General features: G+C 56.8%; 1 protein-coding gene across 3 annotated transcripts; it reads left to right on the top strand.

Annotated features, from left to right (window-relative positions):
• Positions 1–1,860: 1,860 nt before the first annotated feature.
• Positions 1,861–22,627, top strand: TRIM26 (tripartite motif containing 26). Of its 3 annotated transcripts, XM_081093705.1 has the most exons (9): positions 1,861–1,981; positions 13,420–13,912; positions 14,065–14,160; positions 15,172–15,402; positions 19,048–19,125; positions 19,407–19,429; positions 19,927–20,042; positions 20,198–20,230; positions 20,672–22,627. In XM_081093705.1, the coding sequence occupies exons 2-9, from the start codon at positions 13,475–13,477 to the stop codon at positions 21,355–21,357; spliced, it is 1,701 nt and encodes a 566-aa protein (XP_080949831.1). In that variant the 5' UTR covers positions 1,861–1,981; positions 13,420–13,474; the 3' UTR covers positions 21,358–22,627. The 3 variants fall into 3 exon arrangements, with proteins under 3 accessions (XP_080949831.1, XP_080949829.1, XP_080949830.1); XM_081093703.1 differs by lacking the exon at positions 19,048–19,125; XM_081093704.1 differs by lacking the exons at positions 14,065–14,160; positions 19,048–19,125 and having other exon boundaries at positions 15,175–15,402.
• Positions 22,628–23,164: the final 537 nt, after the last annotated feature.

Below are 23,164 nucleotides of genomic sequence, written 5' to 3'. Positions count from 1 at the left end.
CTGAGGGGGGCATTTCGCTCTCCCAAATCTCGAAGTGATAAGATGGCCGCAACACCAGATTTATATAGGCAAAAATCACAAAGGCATTGATTACATCCTAGGATTTGGAATGAGGAACCTGGTTTGCAAAAAAGCAGTTTACAGAAGCAGAATTAAGCATGTTAATTATAGTTTTGGGTCTCCGAATCACTGAGTTGACAGGAACACATTATCTGGGACTACTGAGTTGACAGGAATACATTATCTAGAGCCATCGAGGCAATTTAGAGTAATTGTGCTGTCCTGGTTTTTGGGACCACTGAGTTGACAGGGACACATTATCTGGAACCCTCAGGTCTTGGGATAACTGTGCTGTCCTGGTTCCCAGGTACAGAGGAATGTGCTTTCTAAAACCAGGATGACCACAACCAATGGGGTATTCACATTACAGTCATAAGGCATTCAATCGAATGGGATGATTTATATATTCAGAAAATCAAAGTAACTTTTCTATTGTTAAGCCAAACAGCAGGGTTAGAGTTAAACTACAGTTTCTACCTGAGATGACTGCTACCATGCTTCAAGAATAGGCAGCTCCCTGGTGGGGAGGATGGGCTGCATTTCCAGGTGATCTCCCAGGTCCCATGGGCAACTCCCAGCAGGTTAGCATGCGCCTTCTTTAGTCAGAACAACGCAATCACCGTTGACAGGGCCGTGGTTATATGATTATAGCTGCTCCCCAACATTCAGTTTCTGCCCCTAACACCACACTGGACAGGATGTAAAGCATGGGAGTGGATTTCTTCTGAGTATCTACCACCAGGCGATAAGCACCACTGACTATTCACTGCCAATTCCTTTGCCCCTGTGGGGGAGGGGGGAGGCCCGGCAGATTTTAGGCTGTAGGACCCTGAGCTCACCCTGTCAGGACCCCCCCCCCCCACACACACACACACACACCTGCTATCTATCACCTGTGCCCTCACATGGATCTCCCGTCCAATCTTAGGGGCAGGAAACTTGCTGGCCCCGAGAACCTTCCCGGCGAGCCGCCAGCTGGCTCGGGAGACGGGGATTTTAATGCGACAGGTCCTGGGACAGGGCCACTCGGCCGCTTGCGCGGCTGCAGGCAGAGCAGGAAGCGAAGGCAGGTTGGGCGGCGGTGGGGCTCCCTGTGGTCAGTTTCCTGGCCAGGGGCGGCGGGGGCGCGCGGGAACCTCTGGAAACTTCCCAAGGACCTGGGAACCCGAGCTCCTGCCGCTTTGTGATCTCTGAATCCAGCACCGAGGGAAACTGGCTCCCTAGCCAGGCTCAGCCCCGCAGCTGTTGGAACCGCAGTTTTCCCGTCTGTCGAATGGGGACATGAATGTGTGCTTGGCTTAAGGATATTTTATGGAAAGCCCCTTACTCATCATCGCCGTCTCAGAAATGAGTTAATTTTTTGCAAATAGCCCACTGGGAATATTTGTTTGCTAAAATCCAGCCTGCTCCCGGAAGCAAATTTAGGCCACGTGAGGGCAGAGTCCTATTTCGTGGAGCACCGGGCGAGCGCAGTTTAGCCGCAAGGCACCCACGACTCTGACCAGGGTGGGGCGCGAACCCGGGGGTGCGGATGGGGCCGCGGGGGCGGGCCTGGCGCGCAGAGTCCCATAGAGGCTAGGCCGGCGCTGGCTCCCGCGCCCCTCGCGCGCCCCGCGCCCCGCGCCCCGCGCGCCCGACCCGGCTGCGCGGAAGCCTGATTTCAGTTTCCTTTTCTCGGGCTGCCCCACCCCCGCAGAGTTGCCCGGTGATCAGTGACGTAAGGATCCTGAGCTTCCCATTGGCAGGCGGGGCTGGGCGGGGGCCAATCGGGCGCAGGACGCGAGAAATCTCGGCGGAGCGCCGGGAGGAGGCGGGACGCGCTGTCGGGCTCGGTGCTCGCGGAAAATCGCGACCCGGAACTGGCCGCCAGGCCCTCGGCGACCAGGACTCGGCCCGACGCGCGGCCCCGAGCTAGGCTCCGGTGAGTTGGGGCGTCGCATGAAGAATGCAGCCCCGCGCGCCCCGCCGCCTCCCCCTGCCTCTTGGGCCCCCCTCGCAGTCCCGGGCCCCGCGCGCCCCTTCCTCGTGGGCCCCCCTCGCCACCCCGGGGCCGCGGGCGTCCAGCCGGCTCGTCGCCAGACGGAAGGAAGCGGCCCCGGTCTGGTTGCTTGGAGCCGAGCAGGCCCCCTACCGTCACCATGACCAAAGTCATGCTTTCCTTCCTTTTTTTTTGACCCGAGTTAACCGGTTAAGTCCCGTGTACCTGGAGCTACGGGTCCTCCCTCCTCAGCCCATAGCACATTAGTGCTTCCTGCTGACTTTCTTGCTGATTTTGGCCTTAGGGTGTGAACAGGGATCTGGAGCAAATGGGAGGCAGCCGCTTCCAATTCCGTGTATTCCCGTCCTGCCCCACAGCCGTCGTGTTCCTTCCGCGGCAGGAGCACAGCCTCGAGTGCGCGAAGGCCCGTGTCCCCAGCCGAGCCTCGGGTGCCCGTTAGCCCGCGCCCCGTAGTCCTTGAGCCACCCGCCCACTTGGCGGCCCGTCTGGCGGCGGGAGCCCGGGGAGGGCCTGTTGCTGAGCCGCCGGGCAGGCAGGTTTCCTTGGTTTTTACCCGCTGCTTCTGCTCCAGGGTCGCGCCGGGTCACTTACTCCCACGTCTCCTCACCCCCCTCCCACCTTCCTCACCCCCCCCCCCCACCCGGGGGCAGTGTCCCAGGCGTTCCTTGCTTTTGACGACCTCCGTTTTGAGGAGTACCGGTCATGTGTATTGTAGGATGCTCCTCTACTGGAATTTGTCTGCTGTTTTTCCCTAAGTTTGGGCTCATGGGAGGACCCCCAGGATAGATTGCATTTTCATCACGTCATATCAAGGGTGCACACCATCAGCAGTGCTTGGAATTCTTTTGCATGGGAAATTTGTCTGTCTTGTCTTATTCAAGGAAGGGCCTCACCGGTGAGGGGCATATCAGATTCAGGCCTTCCCAGGAGCATGCACGGGGTCAGGGGTGGGGAGTGGAGGCTGGAGAAGGTTATGTTCCTGGTCACTGTATGTAGTGAGCGGGTTGCAAGCTGGACATGTAGTGGGGCCAGGCCACAGGGCCTGTGTGCCTGCTGTGCAGTTTGACCTGCTGGGAGTGTTGAAGCAGGAGAGGAACAGGATGAGACTGTGTGAGATCCCCTGAAGCACTTTGTAGGAGGAGCTATGCCACATCTCACCAAAACCAAGATGCCATCAACTGTTCATGTTCTGCATGGAAAGAAATATTTTGACAGTCAAATTATGACATACTGTTGATCACATGGATTTTAGTGATACTAAATAATGACTTGGATATCAAATTTGATGAAAAATGGTAACTCCCAGCTGATGGCTTAGATCCTTCCTCCAGGGAATGAATGGTTAGTGCCACTCAATCTCATTAACCCCTGGATGTTGAGCTCACTGACTCCTTTTATGATCTTGAAAAAACTAAATTTGATAAACTGCTACTTTCTTGTCTGATAGCCAGATTGTCAGACATCAGCACAATGAAACTGCATACCTGACCCCACGGCTCGGCTGTGTCTATGGTGCTCTGCTTGCTCGTAATAATAGCCGCGGCTTGGTGTTGCACATTAAACATGCCAGTTGCTTGCCGAACCTTTATTTCGGTTTGTCCTGTTGTAATAAGAAAATTCAGCCCAACACTTACATATAGGTTCATTAACGGATGTGGTAAGAATTCAGATGAACAGCCAGATGAAGGGATGTATAGGGTGAGGTCTGGGAGGGTCCAGAGTACAGGAGCGGCTGTCCCTGTGGAGCTGGGGTGTGTCCACCTTCCCTGTGTGGACGTGTTCGCCCACCTGGAGGCTCCCCGAATCCTGCACCATTGGGATTTTACGGAGCTTCCTCACACAGGCGTGATCAGTTATAACTCCATTCCCAGCCCCTCTCCCCTCTTGAATATGGGAGATGGGGCTGAAAATTCCAAGCTTGTATTCATGGCTCGGTCTTTTGGGTGCACAGGCCCCATCCAGGAGCCTACCCAGAGTTGCCTCAATAGAACAAAAACTGCCCCTCGTGCTCATATCACCAGGAAATGGCCAGGGGTTCAGGAGCCTGTGTCAGGAACGGGAGCAGAGACCAAAACATATTTTTCTATTATTTCACACCCCTGATGGCCTGGGTATGCCCTCCCAGAAAGGTCCGGAGGTCTAGCCCCAGGCTGCACAGCGGAGTGGCTGGGCTGGGTGAAAACCCGGAGCTCAGTCCTAACCCTGACTCTCCCCTTCCGGCACTGGTTAGAATGACAGCTGGGGTGAAGAAGACTGCCTGCGCTTCCTCACTCACAGGTCCAGGCGCAGTGGGGAAGGCGCGGTGGCCTGGCCTGGCAGGTGAGGGCCAGAGAGGGAACTGCCAGTGGGTATTTGCCTTGTTACAAGACCTCTGATAAACAGGCTTATCTTTCTGTACAAGCTCTTTGTATATTTCAGCCTGGTAACCTTCAAGAACTCTCTGCATATCAGTCAGGATTCTTTTTTTTTAAATATATTTTTTATTGATTAAGATATTACATATGTGTCCTTATCCCCACGTTACCCTCTAACCCCCCCCGCCCCCCCCCCGCTCATGCCCTCACCCCCCCGTTTCCGTGTCCATTGTTTAGGCCTATATGCTTGCATATAAGTCCTTTGGTTGATCTTTCCCCCTTACCCCCACCCTCCGCTACCTTCCCTCCAAGGCCTGACAGTCCAATCAATGCCTCTCCATCTCTGGATCAGTCCTTGTTCATCAGTTTATGTTGTTCATTATATTCCACAAATGAGTGAGATCATGTGGTATTTATCCGCTCTCCAGTTCCATCCATGCTGTGACAAATGGTAAGAGTTCCTTTTTCTTTTTCCTCTTCTTAAAGAATACCTTTCAGCATTTCATATAATGCTGGTTTGGTGGTGATGAACTCCTTTAGCGTTTTCTTATCTGTGAAGCTCTTTATCTGACCTTCAGTTCTGTATGATAGCTTTGCTGGATAAAGTAATCTTGGTTGTAGGTTCTTGGTATTCATCACTTTGAATATTTCTTGCTACTCCCTTCTGGCCTGCAAAGTTTCTGTTGAGAAATCAGCTGACAGTCGTATGGGTACTCCCTTGTAGGTAACTGACTGTCTTTCTCTTGCTGCTTTCAAGATTCTCTCTTTGTCTTTTGCTCTTGGCATTTTAATTATGATGTGTCTTGGTGTGGTCCTCTTTCGGTTCCTTTCGTTTGGGGTTCTCTGCGCTTCCTGGACTTGTAAGTCTATTTCTTTGACCAGGTAGGGGAAGTTTTCTGTCATTTCTTCAAATGGGTTTTCAATATCTTGCCCTCTCTCTTCTTCTGGTACCCCTATAATTCTGATGTTGGTACGCTTGAAGTTGTCCCAGAGGTTCCTTACACTATCTTCATATTTTTGGAATCTTTTTTCTTTTTTCTTTTTCGGTTGGTCTTTTTTGTTTCTTCGTATTTCAAATTTTTGACTTGATTCTTGGGATCCTCTTGTTTGCTGTTGGATCTCTGTATATTATTCTTTATTTCAGTCAGTGTATGCTTAATTTCTAGTTGGTCCTTTTTCATATCCTCGAGAGTCTCACTAGATTTATCGAGGGCCTCACTAAATTTATCGGCGGTTTCCATAAAATTGTTGAAAAACCTTATAAACGTGGCCTTGAACTCTATATCCAGTCATTTGCTTTCCTCCATTTCTGTCATTTGTGACCTGTTTCTTTGTCTCCGCATTTTTTATGCTTCCCTGTGTTGGTAGAGTGGTTTTGTGTGTTAGGTGTCCTATAGGGCCCAGTGGCTCAGCCTCCCCAGTTACCTGAGGTGGACACTCTTGGTGCACCCCCTTGTGGGCTTTTTGCACAGTCTTGTTGTAGTTATGCCTTGATTGTTGTAGGATCACTGGGAGGAATTGACCTCCAGGCCAATTGGCAGTGAGAATCAGCTGTGTCTGCAGTGGGAGAACTTCTGTGATGGAGACACCCCTCCGGGGCAAGACTTGCTTCAGTGGGGCTTTGGTGCTCACTGAGTCTGCTCCCTGAGTGTGTCCCTTATGGAGCTGAGGAGTTGTAATCTGGATGATCCCCCTCTGACCACTGGGTACACTGGCTCTTGGATCTAAGGAGGTGCTAATGTAGCCTCTGCCTGAGGCTACCCAGCAGGAGCTACGAAGAGAACTGCAGATTCCCCTTGCTTTTTTGGAGTTTGGAGGTACCCTGATGAGGCCCAGCTGTGAAGCAATGCAAGCTGCTGTGGGGCCTTGGGCCTTCTCTTGGAAGTTCTGGGTCTGTGGCCCCGCTGCAGTTTGTTAGGTAATTTTCAGGTTGCAAAGGGCCAGGGCATTCATATGCAAAAGCCTCTGCCGCAGCCTGGGTTGGGCGGGGTCTCAGGGAATCAAAGGGCAGAGCAAGCAGCTATGGCGGATTCTCAGCCCTGCCCTAAGGGGCCGCGCGTCTCAGTGACCCGGTAATTGCTGCAAGCACCTCTGAGGGAAAGCCGACCTCAAGTTCCGAGTTCTGCCCGCTGTGAGACAGTCCAGTTTCTCCCCGTATGAGTCCTGGGTCCCCAGAGACTTTCCAGAACCGGAGTTCAGAGCAGTCGGGAGCTTGTGACTCCCTCCCGATTTAAAAAGACAGCCGCATCCTCAGGTACCAGCCCCTTTCCGCTCGCGCGAGCCTCCGTACCTCTGCACTTTACTTGCGCAGCTCCTCTGGCTCTCAGTGTGGTTTTCTTTCCTTCTAGTTGTGGAATTTCCACTCAGCCAGCTTTCCTGTAGTTCTGGATGCTGTTCGTTTTGTCTTTATGTTGTTGTTTTTTGAAGTTGTTGTGGGAGGCAGCAATTTCCCGGTGTTTATCTATGCCGCCATCTTAGTTTCTCCCCAGTCAGGATTCTTTTTTCCTTCTTTGCAGATTACAGACAAGCCAAGCCAGCTAGGCCTAACAGCATTTATTGGTTCATGTGAGGGGAAAGTTCAAGGGTAGGATAGCTCCAGGCACAGCTTGATAAGGGTTCACTGATGGACCTGGTTCCTTTCACTTTACCTCCTGGTGGGTTTCATTCTCAAGAAACTGCTCCAGCAGCTTCTAACCATATGACCCAGCTCTTTCAGGTTCTGGAGAAACCACAAGAATCTTTCCCCCATGTCTCCGCGAGGTCTCCTTGCGACTGGCTGTAGTAAGTCATGTTCTTATCCCTGAAGCCAGCACTGTGGCCAGGGGTCTTGACTAGACCTCTTGCTGCACTCCTGAGCTGAGGGCGAGCTTGCCTGCAGCAGGGACCCCCAGAAGGGGTTGGAAGAATGTAAGCTGGCTGAACTCTCTCCCCAAAAGACAAACCCTTAGAGCACTTACTGTTGGATTAAGGAGCACCTGCTGTGTGATTCTGTTGCCTCTTATTGGGCCTCTTGTGGGGTTTCTTTTTCTTTCTTTTCTTTTCCTTTTTTTATACAGCTCTCTCTCTCTCTCTCTCTCTCTCTCTCTCTCACACACACACACACACACACACACACACACACACAGTGGGATTCTATTTTCCATCCACTAGATTGGCAGAAACTGAAAAGCTGACAATAGCAGGTGTGGTTGCGGCTTGCCTGCTGGTGGAAACGTGCATTGGTGCTGGCGGTTGAGGCTGCCTCTCCTCGTCTGTAGGTACTAGGATATGTGTGCAGAAATGAACAGTGTTTGTGATTGTCCCAAACTGGAGACAACCCAGATGGCCATCAAAATAGACTATATTAGAAGTAGAATTCTCTAGTCAGAAAGCAACGAAAATGAACAAAATAGCTCACAATCACATGACTGAACCTCACAAACATGATGTTGGTAGTCCCCCTCCCAGAATGCAATATGATTCCATTCCTCTGAGGCTCAGAGCCCGAGACGAGCTCTTTGCATACAGAGGTAAAACTGGAAGAGAGGGGAGAGCGGTTATCGCCACGTAGAACACACCACAGCTGCCGTGCCCTCCTCTCCTGGTTTCTGGCTGTTCCTGGAGCCGACCCTTGGGCTCCCTGACGGGTGGTGACTGCTCTTGCTGGCGGAGGGAGTGTGAAGATGTCACCTTGCTGCAGAGCAGGACCATGGCTGACACCTCGCCGGGCCTCACAGATGCTCAGGAAGCCTTTCGTAGGCTTCGGGTGCTCTTTGCCGCTTCACCCACTTCCTCAGCCAGTGGCCTCTACAGGCACTGCGTGGATTCTAGGGTGAGGCAGACCGTCTGAGGTTTGGGAAAAGCTGGTATTAAATCAGTCAGCACTCGATTGCAGAGAAGTACACCGTGCAGTGTGGGTGCGTCCAGGTCTTTCGGGCCAAAATGATTTGCCAGAGGAGGTGGCTTTCAGCTGAGACTTCAAGATGGAACAGGAGTGGGCTCTGTGCAGAGGGGGTCACACTTGCAAAGGCTCAAAGGCTAGGCAGGAAAGAGCTGGTGCCTCTGGAGGCTTAGAGAGGGGTCTGCCTTGGCCGTGGGGTGGAGTTTGAGGTGGGAAGTGGCAGGAAATGAGCCTGGAGACAAGACCTGGCCTGGAGGACCCGGGGCCTCGCTGGGCGTGGGACGGAGATCTGCCTGTCCCTGGAGCACCTGGCGCCAGTAGAGGTTTGAGGCGGTGGAAGGCAGTTTTGACACAGGGTCTGTTTGAGGGACTAAAGGAAGGCACCCGGCAAGGGAGACAGGAGGCTTCAGTAACTCGGGGGACCCGTGAGCATTGCAGAACCCCCACAAGCAGCTCTGGTTTCAGCTTCTAAAGAGAAGTTCACTCAGTTATGTCCCTAGACTTAAGTTCTGGGAGGACAGGACTTTGCCATATTTGATAGGCACCCAATACATGCCTAGTAACCTGTTGGATGCATTATGCCACCCGTAAGTGGGGTTCCTACAGAGCATGGAGCTCTCGGCCAAGTGCTTTGGGATTGCAAGGAAGAAGGGGATTTGTTTGGAGCCTCAAACATGAGTTCGAGAAGCAGTCTAGAGGCTGGATGCAAATGCAGGCCCTCCACTCACTGCTCTGGGTCTTGAAGTCCACATCTGGGATTCAGTGTCTTCTGGGTTCCTTCTGGGGCAGTAGGAGCCCGAGGCAGCAGGAGGCAGGCAGGAGGGTGTGGGGTAGCAGAAGCCACAGGAAGTTGAGGGAGAGTTTAGCACCTGTTAGGGCAGTGGTTGACAGCTGTTAGGAAGCAAGGGGCCCGAGTTCCCATCTTTTCCCTCTGGAATGGGTGGGTGGGGAGTGCAGGTGCCTACCCATAGGTGTGGGCATTCCTGGCATTGCCTCCCTCAGCTTGTTGGTAGCTCACAGTGATTCTCACAGCCACGAATTACGCATGGTACCCACATCCTAAAATGTGAGGCAGGAAGTCACATAGTCCCCTCAGCAGTTCTGCTGACAGATGAGGACAGATGCCCAGGAGGTGGTTATGAGACCGAGGGAGTTCTGGGGAGGGTGGTTGCAGAGATGGGGAACTCAAAAAGGTGGGGGTGTCTCCAGTTCTGCCTGGTTCTGGCGAGTTGCAGCCAGCTTCTGGTGTATTGAGGGCACAGAAGGCCTGCTGCCCTGCAGGGGGGTTTCAGAATTCTCATTTGGGTGAAGGGAGGGGGTGGGCTATGTCCTCACTGAGTGTTTTTCAGCTCGGGGAAGTTTGGAGCGGGTCTGTTTGCATTGGGCCTGAAAGGACTGGGCCTGGGGTGGTGAGCAGCTGTCTGTCCGATCTGCCCGGGCCTGTGCTCCAGTCCTGCTTCCTGTCATTTAAGATGAGGTGCTCGTGGCCAGTGTCAGCAGCAGCATGCGCCCCTTCACAGTGGCCAGCACTGCAGCTTATAAAGCCCTTCCGTGAAGGTGACCTCATCCGAGCTTCCGGACAAAGGAGCTGCTTGCTATTAAGGCCCCTTTCACAGTTTGCCTGGGTAGGAAACAGTCCTGGATCGCGAGGCATCTGCGGGACACAGCTTCCTAGCCATGTGCCCTCCGGCAAGGTGCTTGCCCTGCCGATCCTCGGTGTCCTTAGAAGAGTATCCTGAACGCTGGATAACATAAGATGTGAAAAATGGCTATAAGGTGGGTCCTAAATAAATGCTGTCTCCAAGAAGTTGTTAGTTACCTGGCCATTGCGCTGCAGAGCCCAAGGCTGAACCTGGATGGTCCACCCACAGATTGACACCTGGGTCTAACACGGGTCCAGCGATGCACTGAGCTGCCTTCCAGTGCACACTGTACCATGCTGGGGAGCGTGCAGCCCAGAGATGGACGTGAGCATAGACGCGGTAACACATTTCGTTTGTCTCCCTTGTCTGGTTGTCACACTCTCAGATGGTCCTGGACGGGCAGTTTTGTCTTCAGTTCTTCTGATCCAGGCATTGCTTGGGCACGTGGGCCTTGGCTCTTTAAGCTGTTGAGCACCATGGGCTCTCCAGTCGTGATTTTGAGCACCTTTGGTACTGCAGACCCTGGATAGAAAACTAGCCCCTCTCCTCAGAAGGTTTTTCTAACTTTTGTTATTGTGGAACTATTTAAAAGTAAGTCGTAGTTATGCAGCCCTAAGTACTGCAGCCCACACTGCCTAAAATATGGACCTTCTCACAACCTCAGTAAATACCATTTTAAAAATTAACAATACTCCATACGACTCTGGTCCTTTGTCAGATTTCCTTAATTGTCCCCAAACTATTTTTATGCCTCTTTAAAAAACAAAACAAAACAAAACAGGAGACGCCTGGCTCGTGTGGCCCAGTGGTTGAGCATCAACCCATGAACCAGGAGGTCACGGTTCCATTTCTGGTCAGGGCACATGCCTGGGGTGATGGCTCGATCCCCAGTAGAGGGCGTGCAGGAGGCAGCTGATCGATGTTACACTCTCACATCAATGTCTTTCTCTCCCTTTCCCTTCCTCTCTCTCTAAAAAATCTTTAAAAATAAATTCTATATAATAAAAGCATAGTATGCAGATTGTCCCTTTGACCCGGAGTTCATCCAGGAGTTTGACCAGGGGGCAGGGCCAGCTGGGAGAAGGGAGGGAGGCCTCGGTGCCCCGGCAGCCGGTAGGGACCCTACCAGTGCACGAATTTCATGCACTGGGCCTCTAGTACGTAAGTAAAAGACCAGGGCAGTTTTTTTGTGGAATGTCCTATCTTCTGGACTTAGCTGATTGTTTCCTCATGATGTGTTTTAGCTCATTCCTTATTCCCTCAAATCTTCTGTAAACTGGAAGTTAGGTCTAAGTGCCTGATTCAGTTCATTTAGGTCAAACATTTGTGCAGGACTACTTGCAAGGCGACGTGTAAGTCATAGGCGCCACAGGGTAAGTCATCCTGGGAAGCGCGCGCCAGCTCTCAGCGAGGCTGGTTTGGGCACTGGTTGAGGTGGTCACAGGTCTCCCTTATCAAGGCACATTAGGAAGCACTAACCCATTGGGAAGTACTTTGGCTTCGTGGGACTATCCTGTCCCCCGCACCTCGTGGCTTTAGCATCCAGTAAAGACCCTTGTCTTATCATGAGGATGTTTTCCTAATCTGCTGCCCCTCCTGCACTTACTCGCCACTCTTCTTCTGTGACCCCTGGACTGTGTTATTGTTTGAATATGTGTGGGATCGTGTTCATATGGTTTCTGGGATTAAAGCTGCCTCAGAGCCCGCATGCCCGGGTGGAGGAGGCTGCTCTCGAGAGGGCGGTGCCCGCCTGGCAGGCTGGTGGGGCACTGTGGCTGACTCTTCACAGTCCTCTGATCCTTCCGGGAACTGCAACAGAAGGAAGTCCCAGCCCCAACAGAGCAAAGGAAATGGCCTCCACCTTTAACCTCAGAGCTCTCCACGGGGTGCCGGAGTGCCGGCAAGGGACTCCCACCCCAGGACCCTCCTCGCCACAGCTCGTGCCCAGCAGGCAGCCAGGGAGCTGGCCGGCCCTGCCTACGACTTTGCTAGCCTTATTATCCTAAACATTTTATTACCTCGTTTGCCAGTTCAATTACTCAACCCCACCCCTTCACGTGAGCTCTGTGTGTGCCTGTTTTTCACCTCCGTGCGTCCCTCGGAGTGGAGCGTGCCGTCGCCTTGCTGGCAGTGTGCCAGGCCCTCGCCAGGCCAGCACTCACTACACGGAGCACTGCTGTCTCCCTTCAGGTCCTCGCCTTGCTTTTCCTTTGGGTCTTAGAGCCTGGGGGTCATTTCCAGCTCATTCCCGTCACTGCGTGGAAGGGCCCGAGGGCCATGGGGCTCGGTTGCGATGGACTTTCAGCAGACACGGTCCTGATGGCATTGACTCCAGCGCGCTTGCACTCGCTCCGGCCTCGCAGTGGCCCTGTGCCCCCTGCTGCCCTCTGTTGCCCTCTCCCGACTGCTCCATGCGCCAGGATCCACAGCAGAGCAAGGTCCCGCCCTGCCTGCCCCTCGAGCGCTTCCTCTCTCGCTGCCACTTACGTCTGGCTCTGCCTCTGGGCTCGGAACACTCCTGGATTTGGAGCCAGGGTTCTGCGTTCTCTCCTAGACTTTCTGGGTGTTGTGCTCATGGTCAGGACTTGCAGCATAATGCTTTCACTCCGCCCACTTAGGAAACCTTGGAGGTAAGTATCACCTTCCACTCTATGGGTGGCTACACAGGCTCAGAGTTCTTAGAACAGTTCTCTATTGTCACAGAGTCAGGGGCAGCAGGCAGCTGTCGGGTCAGGAAGTGAGCCAGGGCGGCAAAGGTAAACGGACTGAAGTCCTCCCGTGCTCAGCTGTGCTCAGCGGGGACCGGGCCCTCGGTGCACAGTGCAGTCCCGGCGGGCATCCCTGCCGTGGTGTCGGTGAGCCCAGCCGGGACAGTCCCCCCTCGCTCCTCGCAGAGCGGCCGAGCCAGCTCTGTGGGGAGGCACAGTTGGGAGCGAGTCCAGTGGTCAAGGGGTGCTCTGCAGGCCCCGGTCGAGTCCCACTGTCTGGGGATGAGAACCAGACCCCCAAAGCCCAGCCCAGGGACACGCCTGCGCAGGAAGTGCCAGAGCTCACGCTGCTGGTGCTTCTTGGGTCTTGTGAAGAGCCCTGTGCTCAGTCTTTGAAACCTGAAGGAGTAGCTGTGCAGCCTGTGACTGCCCAGCTGAGAGCACTGCCTACTGGACGTTGCAGGTTTGTGATTTGTCATGAGTTTCCCAGCAGAGCCCTCGGGTCCCCGTTCTGTCATAATTGCACCAGCTGATGGAAGGAAAGGGCCAGGAGGCAGGACTGCTTTCCCAACCCCGCTCTACCAAGCTGCACCCTCTGCCTCAGTTTCCTTATCTGTAAAGTGGGGTGGACTAGATGGTCAGTAAGCCGCTCTCACACTGCTGTTTGGTGCGCCTGTGGGAGCTGGTAAGTCTGCTGCTTGTGGGGCGGCCCTGTGTCGGCTGCCAGCTCCGCCCTCTGCTGGGTCTGCTCCTGATTCCATGTCTGGTCTCCAAGGAGCAGGAGCCCCACCTGTGAGCAGAGGCCCTCTGAGCCCAGGACCGAGGACAGCATGGCCACGGCAGCGCCGCTGCGCAGCCTGGAGGAGGAGGTGACCTGCTCCATCTGCCTGGATTACCTGCGGGACCCTGTGACCATCGACTGTGGCCACGTCTTCTGCCGCAGCTGCACCGCCGACATCTGCGCCGCCTTGGGGGCCCGCCCCGCCTGCCCCCTCTGCAAGAAGCCTTTCAAGAAGGAGAACATCCGCCCCGTGTGGCAGCTGGCCAGCCTGGTGGAGAACATTGAACGGCTGAAGGTGGACAAGGGCAGGCAGCTGGGGGACGCAGCCCGGGAGCAGCAGGACGCGAGGCTGTGCGAGCGGCACCGGGAGAAGCTGCACTATTACTGCGAGGATGATGGGCAGCTCCTGTGCGTGCTGTGCCGGGAGTCCCGGGAGCACAAGCCCCACACGGCCGTGCTGCTGGAGAAGGCCGCCCAGCCCCACAGGGTAAGCCTCACCCGCACGGCGCTCTGCCCACCTGGAGGCCGGCCTGGCCCACAGCCGCTGAAGGCTTCTTGCCGGCCCAGGGCTCAGCCTGAGTCCACCCCGCCGCCCCAGCCCAGAGCGTCCACCTGTCCCCACTGCTTGTCTTTCTGCAGGAAAAAATCCTGAACCACCTGAGTATTCTAAGGAGAGACAGAGACAAAATTCAGGGCTGTCAGGCGAAGGGAGAAGCTGATATCCTGGCTGCGCTGGTAAGTGAGGCTGTGAGGGGAAGCCTACGGCCGCGGCCTGGCAGCAGGCCTCTGGGCTGGTCGAGGAGCAGGCCAGCCTGCCCAGCAGCTCTGGCCTTGGCCTGCTTCCTGATCTGAGGGTGTTGCCTAGCTGTCAGCTAAGGTCCCTCCTCTGTGACTCACCTCTGTGGAGCCACCGCTGCGAGGGCGAGCCAGGGTGTGGGGACCAAGGAAGGCTGGCTCTGCTCTCCCGTTCAGAGGAGAGACGTGGTTGCTGCAGCAGTGGGGCCACCGGGACTAGAAGGAGGGCGGGCTGAGGATGCCGGTGGCCGCCGCCGCTGCGACAGGCAGCACCTGTGCACCTCAGTAGAGGCGGGTTCCAGTTTTCTGTGGGAACTGGGCATTGCAGGGATGTTGGGGCCAGGCCTGCCATGAGCCACTGGGCCCTGGGAGAGGGAGAGGGAGGCAGGAGACACAGCTCAAGTTCAAGGTGCACCTCCAGGCCCTGGTGTGTGTGGACACAGCCCACCCTCAGTCAGCCGGGCACAAGGACACTGACCAGATCCCCGCCTGGACTTGCAGTGAGATTCAGGGGCAGGCAAGGTCATGGTCCCTGAGCACAGACATTGCGCAGACTTGCTGAGGTCACTGGTGCGGCCCTGTGTGCAGGGCCCGGTGCTGGGACGAGGGTTGGTCGGCTTGGAGGAGAGCAGTCCGTGAGCTTTCTGGAAGAGGCGGCTGCAGAGACTAGTGTTCAGGAGGCCCTGGAACATACTGTTTTCCTGGAACTGGTACCAGGCTGAGCAGCCAGGCAGCTAGCAGGCAGGCAGAGTTCCAGTCCCGAGGCGGCTGGACTGCTCTGTGACTGACTTCTTCGAGGGGGGAGGTTGGCCCAGGGATGCGCCAAAGGCCCCCAGCCTGAGCTGGGGATTCGTGGGCGGGGAGAAGAGCGCCTGGCGCCGCTTACACCAGATCCTGCAGGGGTTCCCACCGCCCGGCAGAGGCGTCACCCTTGCCCTTCCCACCCCGCAGCAGAAGCTCCGGGAGCAGAGGCAGCACGTCGTGGCCGAGTTCGCGCAGGGCCACCAGTTCCTGCGGGAGCGGGAGCAGCACCTGCTGGACCAGCTGGCCAGGCTGGAGCAGGAGCTCGCCGAGGGCAGGGAGAAGTGCCAGGCCAGGGGCAGCGGGGAGCTGGCCCGGCTGGCGCTGGTCATCTCTGAGCTGGAGGGCAAGGCCCAGCAGCCGGCCGCAGAGCTCATGCAGGTGAGAAGCCTTCTGGGGGTAGGGCTGGGCACCAGGCGGCAGGCCTGTCCTGCTGTGGGCTTGCAGGACCTTGGGGCCTCGGCTTTCTTCTCTGAAACACGGGCTGGTAACCCTGCTCACCCACTTATTCCAGTGGTTGCTTGAGCGTAAAGTGCGATGGCCGGGTCTTGCTCAGCATCTGCCAGGGCTCAAGGGATCTGGAGAAGGGGCTGTGCATACATGAGTGAGAGAGACTAGACAAGAAATAGGAATTTGGAAGGCATTTTGGAGGGCCAGACGGAAAGTTCTAGTGACTAAACTCTCCGAATCTCCGGCCCCCTAGCTTTTTGTTAACACATTTTGCCCTCCAGCGAAGCAGATACACACATCAAAGGTAAGGATTGGTAAACAATAAGGGTTATCAGGTCGGGGAACTGCCCTCAGCTAGCTGTCTGGCAGCAGGCAGTAACATGCAGATCTGCAGCCCTGCTGGAGCCCCAAGGTTCATCAATCTTTTGATGAACTACTTGCATAATTATGACCTGCTGGACTTAGTCTCCAGCATGCGATGGCTGGCATAGTGTCCCACGAAGTTTAAAAATGTTGTGACGGAGGGGAAGGTTACTAGTACTTTCAGTGCTATCTTCCATCCTCATCACCAGCATCATGAGCCTGTCTTCCGACACGTCTCACACGCCCTGGCAGACTCGTCCATGGAAGCTCTTTGTGGTTCTGGAGCTGAAGTTGTGAAAGCTGGGAGCGGGGAGGAGGGGGGCGGAGAGGGCCGGAGGGTCAGTGTGGGCGAGTTTTTCTCTGGGACTCGGAGCCACTGCAGGGCAGAGATGGACACAGGTGAGTTGCCTCTGAAACGCTTCCTGATTCTGAGAAAGGAGGAGGCCTGGGCCGTAGGACAGACAGCTGGCCAAGCTGAAATGGCTCCACAGGCCAAACTCTGAGCCTCCCCGGGAGTCGGTCCTGCAGGCAGGGCTCAGTGCCGTGGGCCGCGCCCCTCCCTCTGCTCGTGGGCCAGGGAGGCCAATGTGGCGGTCCCTCCCCTTGCATGGTCGGTGGCTGGGCCTGTGTCAGCTGCGGAGATGCTGCTACAGGCCAGCGGCAGGCAAGCCGGTGCTGGCGGAGAGGGCAGGGCACATTCTCGGTGCCTGGGCCAGCTCGGACCCAGGCGGCAGGAGGCTCCGGCCCTCTCCGTCTGGTGAATGCAGGACTCAGGACTGGCAGGGCTGTAGGTCCTTCAGTGCGGCCGCACCGTGGTCACTGAGGGTCAGAGAGTTCCCGGCCATGGGCAGGTCAGGAGTCGGCCAGAGCTCCAGTCCGGTCCTCATTCCCAGGTCCTCGCTCCCAGCGTCTGCGCTCTCGTGGTTTTCTCTCTTGTAACCAGTGTGTGTCTCTGGCTCCGCCCTTTCCTACAGATGGCGTTCTATCGCCTCAAATTTCTCTCAGACTCTGGTTGGGTCACTTGCTGCCTCTCCCCTCCCCGTGTCTTCTTCCCCTTCAGGGACGAGCATCCTTCCTTCCCCACAGCCATCCCCGACCCATGTGCACTGTGTCTGGAGCAAAGGGCGCAGGTGCTCGCGGCTGACCTGCAGTTGCGTGTGCCCTGGGGGTGATCATCCACCCACAGGAGCTGTGCAGGCCCCCCCAAGAGCCTCAGATTGAAGCCTTGCCTGGGGTGGGGGCGGGGAGAGAGTTAGGTGTCTGCTTCAAGCCTGTGCAGGAAATTGGTGTTGTCTATGTTTGTGTAGATTTTGCTGCAAGGGAACCGGACAGCCGACCCCTTGGTTGTCATACTTCCCCAGGGCTGTTTGCCTTCCAGTGGGCAGGAAGCCGGAGGTGCTGCAGGGTGGGAGCTGGTGCAGAGGTTTGCTGGAAGGGGGGGGCGGGGTGCCAGGAAGCAGCAGACTCAAGGTGCACAAAGGCTTTTGACCAGGGGACAGAGAGGAAAGGAAGCTCTGGACTGGGGATCTCATGGAGGTGCTAAAGGGGACAGAGAGAGGAGTGGCCGGAAGGCGCGGACGTCCTGCCTGGACCAGCCCTGAGCAGACTTCGGTGGCACCCACTGCGGTTGCCTTCCTTGCCTGGGAAGAGCCCTTTGTGATGCTCTCGTCAGCACCCAGGCGTGTGCCCCGCCCGGCCAGCCGCAATGCACTGCCTGCCTCACAAACGCCCGTGTCGGGCGAGACCTGTGCGTGGCTGCAGGTGGCCGCACCCCCAGGTCCCCTCTGTGTCCTTTGGGAGGAGGGTTCCTGCACTGGTCTCTGGTCCCACCGTCTCCGGCCACTCAGCACCTTTATCTCTTAAGCGGCTCCCACTGCCCATCTCTTTGCCTTTTTGCACACCTCCCTCTGCAGACTTGGCACTCCCTGCCTCCGACTTGCCGCCCAGCCCTCCAGCTGCTTGGACTTCCTGTTGTGAGGAAGGATCGGCCAGAAACGCCGCCACCTCGGGGTCTGGCAGCTGCTTCCTGGCGGGGCATGTGTAGCTCTGACCTCTCAAGTGTCCTTCCCTGCAGCAGAGCTGCTGCCTCCCGAGGTGTCTGGACGTTCAGCAGCCACAAACGCCCAGGCTCTTGTCCCCAAACCTCCGCCCTCCCCGGGCCCTCCGCCCTCCCCGGGCCCTCCGCTGCTCTTCCTCCTGCCGCGGCTCCTGGTGCGCCTCAGGTGACCCTGTCATGTAAAGCTTTGTGGTGGCGACTCCTTGTCTCTTCCCCTGCAGGTCGCATGAAGGCAAAACTTAATGTAGACTGCTATGGAGGCTCTAGACCAGCCGTGGGCAAACTACGGCCCGTGGGATGCGGCCCGTTTGAAATGAATAAAACTATTGAAAAAAAGACCGTACCCTTTTATGTAATGATGTTTACTTTGAATTTATATTAGTTCACACAAACACTCCATCCATGCTTTTGTTCCGGCCCTTGGTCCAGTTTAAGAACCCATTGTGGCCCTGGAGTCAAAAAGTTTGCCCACGGCTGCTCTAGACTCACAAGGGAAATAACCAGCACCTCACAAGAACCCCCTCGCCTCCACCCTGTCTCCGTCACCCACGGCAGCGCGGTCTCCCTTCTCCAGCCACGGTCTGCCCTTCATGCCCGGTCGACTTGCCTCAGACATGCCTGGGCCCCCGTCTCCCTTGCCGCGGTGGCTCCGACCCATGGCCATCTCCCCCTGGTCCACAGCAGCAGCCTCCAGGCTGGCCCCCAAGTTCACATGCCCTCCCTCGGCCGTGCTCAGGGCGGCCACGCTGTGGGTGGCGGGGGATTTGGCCAGCTGCTGTGTCACACTCCAGTGCCGTGACTAGATGAACAAGGTCGTTTGTCTCTCAGGAGCCTTCGGGGGGGGGGGGGGGGGGCGCCTGGGCTGTCGGGGGGCTGTCTGTGAGCTCATCAGAGCTGGTGACTTCCTCTGGTTCCACTCCCTTCAAGGGACCTTGTCCTCAGCTGTGTTGTCAAAGTGGGGCTCGCCACCTCAATATGGAGAAGTCGGCCAAGGGAAGGGGAAGCAGAAAGCAACCTCCTTTTTGTAAAGGACATGACCCCAAAGTTGTGGTCATTGCTTCCCTTTACGTCTCATGGCTGGAGCTTAGTCTCATGACCAGGCCTGGTTACAAGGGACTATGGGAAATGGAGTTTTTGCTGGGTTCTGTTATTAAAAGGAAGAAGGGGAGAATGGATCCTGGACTCACAACCACGTGAAACACTCGCCTTCCTGGACCCGGAGGTGGTTTATTGCTGTACGTGGAACGAAGTTTAAACTCCCTGCTGTTCCTGTTCAGCCTGCACGGCCTGGCCCTGCCTCCCTCGCGTCCTTTCCCACCTTCCCGGCCTTCACCTGGCCGGAAGCCGGCCCTGCTGCACCAGGCCCTAGCCGCCGGTTGCTGTCATTATTTTGTTTCCCTTTCACCCATACTCCACCAGAACCGCAGTTGCCTAAGGACGCCCGCGTCCGTCTGTGCGGTGCTGGCGCCGGTGAGTGAGGTCCGACTTGCTGATCCTGTGCTTTCTTCCCTTCCAGGACACCAGGGACCTCTTGAACAGGTAACAGCTTCTTCGCTGGAGTGTGCCTCGCCTTGCCCTGCCTGTGCCCGTCACCCCCCCCCCCGCCCCCTTTGTCCTTGACCTTGAGCCATTTGAATGGGGAGTGAAACGGTACCCAGGGTGCCCACACCCATGGTTCCTCCTGGGAAGCAAGAACCATCCTGAACCCAAGTCTTGCTGTCCACAGAGCAAGATCTCTGTGCGCCCCCCACCTCGGCCTGCTCTCCTTGTCTGGGACGGTCAGGTGGTGAGGGGAGAGGTGGTGAGGGGAGAGGTGGTGAGGGGAGAGGTGGTGAGGGGAGAGGTGGTGAGGGGAGAGGTGGCTCCGTAAGCTGAACGGCTCTGGGGTTGAGTCTGCTGACGCTCACAGCTCTTGTTTCTGGCCTGTTTCTCTGTCTGTGGCGGTGGTGGTGGGGAGGGATCCTGTTCCCTCCTCCTTCATCCTTATTCTGAGGACTGAGGAATGCAAGAACAGCTGAGGTTATGTCTCCTCTCAGGTACCCACGGAAGAAGTTTTGGCTCGGGAAACCCATTGTTTGGGTGGTTAAGAAAAGGACAGGAGAGTTCTCAGATAAACTCGTGTCTCTGCAGCGAGGCCTGCGAGAATTCCAGGGTAAGGCTGGGAGCCTGGGCCGGGGCGGGAGCGGGGCTGGACTCAGGGAGGGCCCCACTCCTCCTGGCCCCGCTCTCGGGCGTCCGAAGCTGCTTCGGGAGCAGGGAGCCACGGTGCTGGGCCTGCGGCCATCGGTGTCCTTCTCTTCTCTGCAGGGAAGCTGCTAAGAGACTTGGAATATAAGACGGGTGAGTGTCCAGCAGGTGGTTCCCACGGAGATGGTGGTGTCCCCTGCCAGGAGTCCCCTCATGCCACAGGGAGAACCTCCCAGCAGCAGAGCTCAAGCCCCACTTCATCTCTGACCACTGTCTGCCCTCCGCTGCAGTGGAGGCTCCACGACATGGTCTGGCCCTTCGCTGCCCTGTGTCCGTGTCTGGTGATTCCAGCCTCACAGGGCCTGCCGCCAGTCCCTTCCCTGACTCAGTTTCCTCTCATCAGCCTCATCACATGCTTCCGTATTTGGAGCCCACTGGGAGGGCAGCCTAGCCAGGGCATGCCCTGCGTGCGGGACCATGGTGTGACTGGCCCCTGGGGTGGTGCCGTGTGGCAGCCCTGCCATGGACACCGTGGAGACGGGTGGCCCTCTGGGCCCACCGGTGACACTGTTTCCTCCTCTTTTGCTCCCACAGTGAGTGTCACCTTGGACCCGCAGTCGGCCAGCAGGTCCCTGCTGCTGTCGGAGGACTGCAAGTGCGTGACCTACAACAGCGACCTGTACCACCGCGCCTACCTGCACCCCCAGCAGTTCGATTGTGAGCCGGGGGTGCTGGGCAGCAAGGGCTTCACCTGGGGCAAGGTCTACTGGGAAGTGGAGGTGGAGAGGGAGGGCTGGTCCGAGGATGAAGAGGACGGGGACGAGGAGGAAGAGGGGGAAGAGGAGGAGGAAGAGGAGGCTGGCTATGGAGATGGATACGACAACTGGGAAACAGATGAGGACGAGGAATCATTGGGGGACGAAGAGGAAGAAGAGGAGGAGGAAGAAGAGGAGGAAGTTCTGGAAAGCTGCATGGTGGGCGTGGCCAGAGACTCTGTGAAGAGGAGGGGAGACCTCTCCCTGCGGCCGGAGGACGGGGTGTGGGCGCTGCGCCTCTCCTCTGCGGGCATCTGGGCCAACACGGACCCTGAGGCCGAGCTCTTCCCGGCAGCACGGCCCCGGAGAGTGGGCATCGCCCTGGATTACGAAGGGGGCGCCGTGACTTTCACCAATGCCGAGTCGCAGGAGCTGCTTCACACCTTCACCGCCACCTTCACCCAGCGCCTGGTCCCCTTCCTGTGGCTCAAGTGGCCTGGAACACGCCTCCTGCTGAGACCCTGAGCCGCTGCTGCCTGCCCTGGCCCCCACCCCACGGGTCTCCTCTGGAATTCCAGGACTGAAGGGGGAAGGAGATGCCTGGCCCAGCACCTGAAGGAGGGAGAGGAGGGACCCCACGGCCGCTGCTGCTCCACCTACACTGCAGGGCGCCTCTTCCCCACCTCTGGAGGTCCTGTGCACACTTCCAACCTGGCTCCTCCCCTCCCTCCCGCAGCCTCTGACCCAGCCCTGCACTGTCTTTGCTGAGTAAGAGGCCAGGCAGCGCTTTCTTGCCCAGCTTTCCATTCCGTGCCACATGTCTTTGGGAAAGACCAGCGGACTGTTCCACCCCGGCCACTCCTGTCCCCCGATCCCATAGCTTCCCCTCACCCCGTCTACTCTGCTGCCTTCCCTGCCACTTTACAGAGCTGCCCCGACGCAGAGGGAAACATCTAGGAAAAGACTGCAAACGCACAGAAGGAGGCAGCGAGGCCTCCCTGGCATTGGACCTCGATGCCTGGCGTCCAGTGGAGGTCTCCGGTGCCGAGGGCAGAGACCACGCTCTTTGGAGACCAGGGCTGTGCGTGTGCGGTCCAGACGGTGTAGGTGGGGCTCCTGCAGCCACGGGTCTCGGGGATGGTCTACATACCTTGGCTTTGGGATGACACTTGTGACCAGTGATCAGTCGGTGACCTCATGGGTTGGTCCTTGTGAGGAGAGTTTTTTTAAACACCCAGGATATCTTGCTCTTTGTGGTCCATCTGAAAGCACAGGGCGAATGTCCCCCCGAGCAGAGCCTCCCCTGCTGCAGGGCTGGGCCAGCTTCTCCAGTGGGGCACTTGGCTCCCGCTCCGCCCCTCATCCTCCTGGCATGGGCTGGGGAGAGGCAGGCAGTGGGCGTCCACAGGCCCACGGGCCTTTATGTCATGAGAGGAATTAAAGCAAATCTGCCCACAGGCTCAACCCAGGTCCCAGCCTATGTCCAGGCCCCATAGTACCCACAGGGTAGGGTAGCACAGCTCCCTGCTCCAGCCAGATCACCACGCAACGTGCCCTTCCATGGCAGGCACTCTCCCTGCCCTGCCCTGAGCGGCTGCTCCCCGCCACTGGACCCTGCTCCCTTCGCCAGCACACCCTCCACGCCACATGCTGCCTCCGTCACGCACATCCGACTTCTGTCTAGTTCTGTAAGCTCTTTGAGGGCGGGTACCATATCTTGCATTTCTCTTGTATTCTCCATGGCACCTAGTGAAGTGCTGCACAGAGTAGGTGCTCAATAAAACCTTGTTGGACAGCCTGGATTCCAGTGAGTTCCATTCCACCTCGGATGTCGCCGGGCCTTCTCTGTCTGACCACAAAGGTTCCGTTGGCAGCAGTGGCTCAGCTTCCACCGGAGCCTTCAGAACTCGGGCTTTGCTGTCTGTTCTCTGCACACGCTGTCACGGCTAGAAAGCCCCCAAAGCCCCAGGAGACCTAGGCCAACCAACACGGGTCCAGCATGTGCACAGGACGGGCCTCCCCTGGGAAGTGTGTCGTTCCCCCAGCATCCCCAGATCCTTCCATGGAAAGTAAGCAGTGCCCCAAAGGACTCTAGCTGCAGCCTGGCATCAACTGACTGACATTCCTTCGTTCTGAGTTTTTCTCCTCGTTGCCATGTCGGAGAGAGCGAGGGGTCACGTGTGTGCCTGAGGTTCGCTGCTCAAACAGCGTACTTCCTGCCTGGACTCATTGCTGACCTTTTTTATTGATTTCTCTTCTAAATACTTATATGCAAAATGTGTCCAGTGTTAAAAGGCCCATTAATCCACGTTTGAATCCTGGTAGACAAATT

Source organism: Myotis nattereri, assembly GCF_964212035.1.
Source record: "Myotis nattereri genome assembly, chromosome: 6".
In the NCBI taxonomy this organism is placed as follows: domain Eukaryota; kingdom Metazoa; phylum Chordata; class Mammalia; order Chiroptera; family Vespertilionidae; genus Myotis; species Myotis nattereri.
Note: the sequence above shows the minus strand (reverse complement) of the source record. Positions and strands in the feature narration are given on the sequence as shown.